Source organism: Arachis ipaensis, chromosome B02 (genome assembly GCF_000816755.2).
Source record: "Arachis ipaensis cultivar K30076 chromosome B02, Araip1.1, whole genome shotgun sequence".
Lineage (NCBI taxonomy): Eukaryota > Viridiplantae > Streptophyta > Magnoliopsida > Fabales > Fabaceae > Arachis > Arachis ipaensis.
In genome coordinates, this window is record NC_029786.2 from 4,477,145 (window position 1) to 4,485,221 (window position 8,077).

At 36.9% G+C, this 8,077-nt stretch overlaps 2 protein-coding genes across 6 annotated transcripts in view; both read right to left on the reverse strand.

The window, feature by feature from the left end:
* LOC107623567 (histone-lysine N-methyltransferase ATX3) overlaps positions 1 to 5,765 on the reverse strand; it is a 7,797-nt gene extending 2,032 nt beyond the window's left edge. Inside the window, exons 1-18 of one of the 5 annotated variants that reach the window (XM_016325918.2) lie at positions 5,310 to 5,763; positions 4,518 to 5,246; positions 4,370 to 4,425; positions 4,085 to 4,283; positions 3,732 to 3,839; positions 3,570 to 3,638; positions 3,387 to 3,455; positions 3,064 to 3,266; positions 2,489 to 2,624; positions 2,211 to 2,283; positions 1,966 to 2,065; positions 1,708 to 1,832; positions 1,433 to 1,578; positions 1,019 to 1,123; positions 785 to 849; positions 487 to 700; positions 190 to 273; positions 29 to 85 (exon numbers count right to left, since the gene is read on the reverse strand). In XM_016325918.2, coding sequence (XP_016181404.1) covers positions 29 to 85; positions 190 to 273; positions 487 to 700; positions 785 to 849; positions 1,019 to 1,123; positions 1,433 to 1,578; positions 1,708 to 1,832; positions 1,966 to 2,065; positions 2,211 to 2,283; positions 2,489 to 2,624; positions 3,064 to 3,266; positions 3,387 to 3,455; positions 3,570 to 3,638; positions 3,732 to 3,839; positions 4,085 to 4,283; positions 4,370 to 4,425; positions 4,518 to 5,042 — 2,334 coding nt within the window. In that variant the 5' untranslated portion in view covers positions 5,043 to 5,246; positions 5,310 to 5,763. Of the gene's footprint in view, positions 1 to 28; positions 86 to 189; positions 274 to 486; positions 701 to 784; positions 850 to 1,018; positions 1,124 to 1,432; positions 1,579 to 1,707; positions 1,833 to 1,965; positions 2,066 to 2,210; positions 2,284 to 2,488; positions 2,625 to 3,063; positions 3,267 to 3,386; positions 3,456 to 3,569; positions 3,639 to 3,731; positions 3,840 to 4,084; positions 4,284 to 4,369; positions 4,426 to 4,517 lie in introns of all 5 variants that reach the window. The other 4 variants (XM_016325900.2, XM_016325896.2, XM_016325913.2 and 1 more) reach the window with 4 other exon arrangements.
* LOC107626664 lies at positions 6,304 to 7,389 on the reverse strand. Its single transcript, XM_016329562.1, has 3 exons — positions 6,888 to 7,389; positions 6,498 to 6,740; positions 6,304 to 6,383 (listed from the first exon to the last, which is right to left on the reverse strand). The coding sequence occupies exons 1-3, from the start codon at positions 7,387 to 7,389 to the stop codon at positions 6,304 to 6,306; spliced, it is 825 nt and encodes a 274-aa protein (XP_016185048.1).

Sequence of the window (8,077 nt, forward strand, 5' to 3'; positions counted from 1 at the left end):
GTAATTGACAGGAGCACACGGGGTTAACCTGTAAATGATGAAGTCGTTCCTTGAAAGAAGTAAATACTTTAGAATCTTCAGCATCCTATCAGATCAAGACATACAAAATTTACTTTTCATCACATAACACAATCACAATCAGAGGGACAAGAAGATCAAACACATAACCCCTTGACCATGAAAGATTACCTTATGGCTGTTCAACTGAGTTATTGCACTTAAAGAATGATGGCCGGGTCCCTTCAGCAAGTGAATTATTGGTATTTCAGCCTTCTGGCAATACGTGAGACAATAATTGAATCAGACCAAATTGAAAGAAAGTGGTTAATGAAAGTAATTAAATCCTTAGCACAGAATAATATTAGCAGCCTTAATGAAGGAATGGAACTGGGAAAAAGAAGACAGCATAGTAATAACAAAAGATTAGGCAAGTTTCAATATGTACACACATTATTACAGTCATAATTATATATCTAGAATCATCACCTTATTCAGTGATCTACGGTATACATGACATCTTGCAGCAGAAAATGGCTCAATCTTGTCACCTTCAGAGTTTGAAGATTGAATAAGCTCTACATTCTTTGATGAAACCAGCCTTGACCCCCGGAAGCATCTTCTATGATTTTCAAGAGAGGCTCTGGGAGAGAAAACCCCCAGGGGAGTATGTACAACCAATACAGATTCTGGATTTGGGACCCTGAAATCAAAGTAGCATAAACATACATAACTTAAAAGAACACCAAGATATCATTAAAGATGATTCAATCGCCAGAGCTCAAACCTGTGAACTGCACAGTATATTAGCTTCTTTGTTATTTGAGTCCCATTCTTCTCCACAGAATGCAACTGTAAGTTTAAACAACATTAATATATCAACTTAACATATTTCCACAGCTCTTCTAACCCTCATATAACTTAATTCAAACTGTAGAGGGTGCCCATGCCCTCCAAAAGAAAGCCCATGATTACAGTTTCAAATTAACCTACTCATATTTATCAGAAGTGTGAAACTTACTTCTGTGCTATATCCCGCTCTCGAAGCACACATCACATGAAAATAAGTAGCACACTTGCAACAACTTGTACAGGAACCATGGCTTTGTTTACAGATCACACAGGTCTGCAGTTACAATGACAAGAAACCATGTAAACATAATGTGAGTGAGAGAGAGAGAGAGCAATGTCGATGAATAATAATGTACTTTTAGCAGAAAAATATTTAGTTTTACATTTGGGAATACTCATCCAAAGTGATTTGGAAGGAATGAGCTATATGTCGATGGAAAAAATCAAAAGTAAAATTGAAGTGCCAATTTCAATAGTGATAAATAAATAAATAAATTATGCCAAAATGTCAAGATTACCAACATAATTTGGAATTAATGACTAATACAAAAGCCAAAATAACCTTTTTAGCTCAGAGTTCTACCTTAACAAAGGTATTAGGAGGAATTCTCAGTATTCCTACCGCAGGTTCCATGGCCTCATGATTTTGGAAAACCACTTGAGGTTGAAACCAAGCACATGTCACATGAACCCATAGCATCTCAACATCAGTTGGTTTTAGAGCACCACCTGCAAAGCATTTTCATCCCAAGAAGTAAAATATTGCATGACATAGAGGTCTTGCTTTTACAGGACTCAGAATACCCATAGAATGCACATAATACTGAGTAAATGCACAAAATACTAAGTATGACATACCTTTTACAGGACAGAGGCAACAATCTCTCTCCACATCTGGTGTTTCACATACTCTACAAACCCAAGAAGTAAAATCTTGAACATTCTTTGCCCCATAGCATTCTTGGTGGACTGCTATTTGGCACCTGCATAATGAAAAAGAAAACATATATCTTGATAGACGTTTCCATCTTTAAGCCTTGTAAGTTTTGAACAAAATACAAAGCATCCCCGATAATTCTGAATTAAGAACAAAGAGATGAACAATAATGGACGCACCTGTTACAAATAATAATTTTATTATCTTCCCAATCTTCTACCCATCTGCAAACTGCACATCTTTCTGTTGTCCATTTTGCATGAACTGGCTCATAATTTTCTGCGAGAATAAGGTAAAGGAAAAATAAATATTTGTTCTTCAAGATGTATTCTAGTGAAAGGATACATTGGCAAGTACCATAGGACCTGGGAAACTAAAAACTGACGCCTTCAATGTATAGAAGTTCATATGAAGTGCAAATTACCTTGCAAAAAGCTAAGCACCTGCTGCTGATCTAACTGCTGTGGAACTCCATCTTGTGAAATGTTTTCTGTGATCTGAAGTAATTATTTCCAATAAAAAATGAGCAAAAAGGCAAAATAATACATAAATACACCCCAATATGACACTGTATCATCATAGGCAAATCCAAGTGATACAGATCTACTTCATGACTATTAAATTAGTAATAGCCAACCACCTCACAGAATACCCATAGGAAATATTTGATGTCTCTAAGTCTAATGTAGCAAGAATACAAACCCATTTTTCTAGTGGGAGCATCATGCTTTTCACTTTCACACTATGTTTCCATTTTTTGGCTCTGCTACCTGTGTGCCTTTCCCATTCACTTGGTGTCTGCTTCCTTGAACCACAAGAGCTACACTTGCACATAATTCTGCATGCAACCACAAGCAACTCAATGAAATCTTCAAATAATTTGCTAACCTATGGTTCTTTTAAATTATGGGAGTCCGAACAGAAACTGTTTTGCACATACAAAGCCTAATTAGGTTGATAAAATATCTATATTAATTGTAGTATCTTAAAGGATCAAGATAATCCCGGGATCATGCCAATGCCATTGTCAACTAAATTTGTTTTTTGAGGGTACATGAGTGTCACAAAAATTCATACAGATAAAACAGATTTATTTGCACGGATTAGCTCTATGAAATTCCTGGTTGCAAATGATAAGATTTAAATAGAGAGAATCTCCAGAAATATGAATTTCAGGAAAAAAGGGACAGAACATAAAAATAAATTGCTTTAAACCATAAACAAGAAGAAATATTCAAATCAGATTATCAGCTCCAAGAAGCGCAAGGAATGCTTACAAATGAAGCTTTGGGAAGTAGAGTCCTTCCATGCCATTGCACACCACTGTTACCGTCTCAGGTACTATAGATTTTTGGCTATTCTCTACCAATCTGTCTTCCACATTATACTTCTTTTTTGACTTGCTTGTTTTGGGTATGGGTACTTTCTTATTGAAATTTCCCTTGCACGCTGGGCAATAGTAATCTGTGTTTTCAAGATCCTGCAACAAGAAACCATTCGTTTATCTTTCACTAGTTTATGTGAAAAAGAAATTGGTAAGAAAGTAATATTAGTTGAGGAGAAAGAGATATTAAATAACATAGTAATCATGGTACAGAACCTTGAAAAGTTCAATGGATATTTTATCGCACTCAGCATGCACCCAAACATTACAGCGATCACAGCACACCTAATTCAAGAAGTTCAGCCCCAGAAGATATTAAAATTTTGAGTTTATTCAAACAAACATATATTAGCAATTTAAAGAACATCCATCTAATTGAAAAGAAATGCATTATCTCACCCAATTCCCACCATGTGAATGGTGCCAAATCTTTTTGCAAATGCCACAATATTGTTTTGATTTTCGTAACTGTAACAAAAGGATAAAAGATTTTAAAAATTAACTTCTATAAATTATGGAGTCAAGACTTTCAAGCAATCAAAATGAGCCATTCTGCTTAACCTTAAAGCAATGTTTGCAATAAAATTGAGATGCACCACTTGGGTCCTTAATCTTCTTCATCGTTTTGCATGGCAACATCAAATAACAGCCAGCACAAGATATTGTATCCTGAAGAATATATTCAACAGATAAGAATTCACAATCAAAGAGAGTGTACATAAGAGGCATTTCTATGAACTTAGCTATTATCCAAATTTTAGTAGGAACGACTACTGCAGCCTTGGTCCAGTACATATCAACAAGAGTAAAATATCTCTTTCTTATTCAGAAAGTAAAACAAAGCTTATGAATGCTCTCCACTAACCATGATGTCGTTCAGCACAAAATGAAAAAACAAAAGAAATTAATCTTACTTGATCCTCGCAGTGGTATTCATCATCAACAGGCATGGCTGGGGCCTCTAAATGTCCATTCGGATAAGCATTTACATAAGTTACTTCCTCTACTTCCAGCTGTGAGTTGAGAAGACCATCTACAGCCAGCATTGCCTCCTCCAATGCCATGCGAAAGTCACTCGGTTTGCTCTTGTACAACTGTGTCTGACCCTGGAATCTGAACATAAGCAAAAATTTATAATGAGTAACCGCTCTGCATTCTTGCAGAAACAACCGCAGCCAAAACCATTCAACAACACACACCTTTCCATGAACTTAGAGAAAGGGAATATCATTCCCTGCTTCACCCAAGCATAGTCCTGCAAATCAACATTCATTCAATTCACTAAAAAATCACATAACCAACACATAAATTTACCACCACATGTAAAATTCCTAATAGAAAGCTTACCCTTTGGGTCCCATTTTTCGAAAAGCCAAAGAACATGACGCAGAGTGCACCAGGAACGCAGCAGCTGAGGACGGATTTCGGAGCCTGCAAGATAGGATCAATCACCACAGCAGGCCAAGCAGGGTACCTCTTCCCACACTTCGCCCAAACTATATCACCCAACGCGAAATCCTCCGGCCTGTAAACCTGTTTCCTCCTTTCACCACCATTCGCAGTAGTTTTAACCTTCTGCTCCACACCACCCTCAAAACTAAGCACAGAACTGTTACTCTCAGTTTTAACAAAACCATTCTTTTCCATCTCTATATTCACTTCAAGACGACAATAATTATCACCCTTCTTTTTCTTCTCTTCTTCTGCATCATCCTCAAAGCTGGAATCCGTGTCCTCCACTTTGACTCCTTGGTTCTTCCATGAATCAAGAACCGAGTCATTGAACCTCGACGGCAAGGACTGATGGCGGCCCCGTGTAGACCGCAACAATGGCGGCCGAGTCCCATCTCCGCCGCCGTCACGCGGTGCCATTTTACCGTTCAGCTGTACGGAATTTGAATTGGACTGAACCTCAGCACCACCATTCCAATACGCTCCTTCGCTGCACCAAGAGCCAGAACCACTGCTGAAATCTTCAGCATCGCGAGAGCATAATTCGTTAACCTTCCGCTTCTTCTGATTCCCGGAACAACCATAGCTCTCAGAATCATGCTCTGCTTCCTCTCCTTCTTCCAGCTTGCACCTTTTCAGGTTTGGCATTTCGGTTCTCACTGTCCGCTTGACCATCATACTGTCCACAAAAACCCTAATTTCACATCGAAACGATGTGCAACACAGAACCTCCAAGAATTCAGGACTTAACTTTCAAGCCAACATCAGTTTCCTAATTCCTATACCAACTAACACGTTGGAATCTCGCACCTCTGACGAATTAAAAAAACACTGAAAAACAACAAGAACGCGCGCAGAATTTCGATTCCAAAACCCTCGGAATCGAACAATGACGCGACCAACGAAAGGAGGAACGAGAAGGGGGAAAAATCAGCGAATTGCTGTTGTCGTTGTTGTTCTTTGGATTTTGCGAATCGCGTTGTGAGAGTTTGGAAGCGTTTGATTTGGATTTCGGCAACAGATTGGGACGAGAACGATGAAGAAAAAATCCCGGGAAAAAGGAAGCGTTAAAGAGAAATAAATTTTCCCCAGAAACAAACAATTTGAAATTGGCGTTTGAGAGAAGAAAAACGCATAAAGAAAACAGAAGCTTGTGTTGTGATATATTTATGTGTGTGTGTGTGTGTGGAGTATGCTATTGCTTGAGAATTAATTAATTGAATTTTTCTTAAATTTAATAAAAAAATTAAATAATTCCCTTTCATAAATGGATCTTATAATAATAACTGTAAAAGATATAAAATAACGGATGACGAATTTGAAGAAATATAAGTCAACTATTTCATAGTAAGCAGTAATAATGGTTTGAAGGGTTTTAATTAGTAAAATAATTATAAACTGATACAGAATTTAAAATAAAATTAAAATATTTATATTAGAATACTATTTTTTCAAAGACTTCTCTATAAACAACATTGATGGTTGAATTTGCAGATATTCCTACATGATTCATAAGTAAAACTTTTAAACCTCTCTTACTTTTAACTCTTGAAAGTGCCACATATAGTTGGTCATGTGTAAAAACTGGTTTGGGCAAGCACAATCCAACATGAGATAAAGTTTGTCTCTGAAACTTGTTAATTGTCATGGCAAACGATACTATTATAGGAAACTGTCTTCGTTAGAATCTAACTGGGACGGTTTCATTTGTTGGTACCATATTCATTCTTGGAATCAAAGCAATATGACCAACATTGTTACCTGTTAAGACTTCACATTCTATGACATGATTTCCAAACTTCCTAACTTGTAGCCTTGTACCATTACAAAGACCACTGGATTAGTCAATATTCCTCAGTAACATCACCGGAATACCAATCTTGAGTATTAATTTATGTGGAGGCAAACCAAAGTAATTTATGCTATTCAGTAATTCAGAACTATAGAGATCTAGCTGACTCTCTATATTCCCTTCATCCATACAAATGGAATCCGAAAGATATAATTTTTTCTCTCCAGGAATGATAGCCATCAGATGGTTGTTGACCTCTTTAACGATGTCTAGTGTGGGAGCCAGTATAGTTCTTGCTTTGAAAAGATCTTTTGAGGACATATTTTCTAAAATATTTGGATAAGAAAAATGAACCAACTCATCAAATGTCTGGTCCGAAGAAGGAATAACAATATCTCCTGGAAGACATATCTCAGATTCACCATCCATATTGTCACCTATTAGACCATCACTAACTTTCTATAACCACTCACCAAATTGCTCTGTCTCATCTTGATCTGAAGCAGTCGTCCTTACAGAGAGTCTCATATTTTTTGTTAGTTTGAGCACCTGACAAAACTTCCAAAGGTAAGACGAATTCACGGTTGAATGAATGATATCTTGTCTCGATCCTTGTAAAATGACAGAAAGAATTTGTCTAAAGTCTCCACCTAGTACAACCACTTTTCCTCCAAATGGCAAATATTTGCTATATGTTGGAGAACACCTCATGATATCACCCAAGCATTTATCAGGCACTTCATAGCAGTACCTACTAATCATTGGAGCCTCATCCCAAATTATAAGTTTGGCTTTCAACAGCAACATTGCTTGAGGGAAACCAGGTTTAATGTTACATACAGAATCCTCAGTTATATTCAGCGGTATTTTGAACCTTGAGTGTGCCGTTCTTCTATTGGGAAGAAGTAAAGATGCAATACTACTCGAAGCAACGTTTAACACTATATCACCCCTTGAGCGAATCTCAGCAGACATAAGGTTCCAGAGAAATATTTTTCCAGTACCCCATGACCATACACAAAGAAAAAAACCCCTTCATCACAATATACAGCTGTAACAATTTTATCGAATGCATATCTCCGCTCAGGTGTTGCGATGGCTAACATGTCTGAGACATTTTTCTTTAAATCATCCCTGTTAAAGTTTAGCTCTTCCCTAATAACCCTTTCGGTTAACAATGACCATACAAAACCCCTTCATCACAATATACAGCTGTAACAATTTTATCGAATGCATATCTCCGCTCAGGTGTTGCGATGGCTAACATGGCTAACATGTCTTTCTTTAAATCATCGCTGTTAAAGTTTAGCTCTTCCCTAATAACCCTTTCGGTTAACAAAGAACTATCAACTTCAGTTGTTAAAGGCATTGGAGGATAGTCTTTCAAGGTTTTACCATAGGAATGTAAGATCTTGTCTATATCCATTAAGCACAACTGCTTAATCTCATCATCTGACATTGTTAACTCTGCATATTATACGATACTGTAAAAATTCAATCAAACTAAAAATGATCAATAAGAAAGAACTTTTATCATTGTAATTAATAAAAACTCACCCCTCATGTTCATCACAACTCTCTGTCGATACAAAATATCATCTGAGAGTTCATGCCAACATCTATCCCAGACATGTTCTGGTCTTGAGATATTGTTGGATATTAA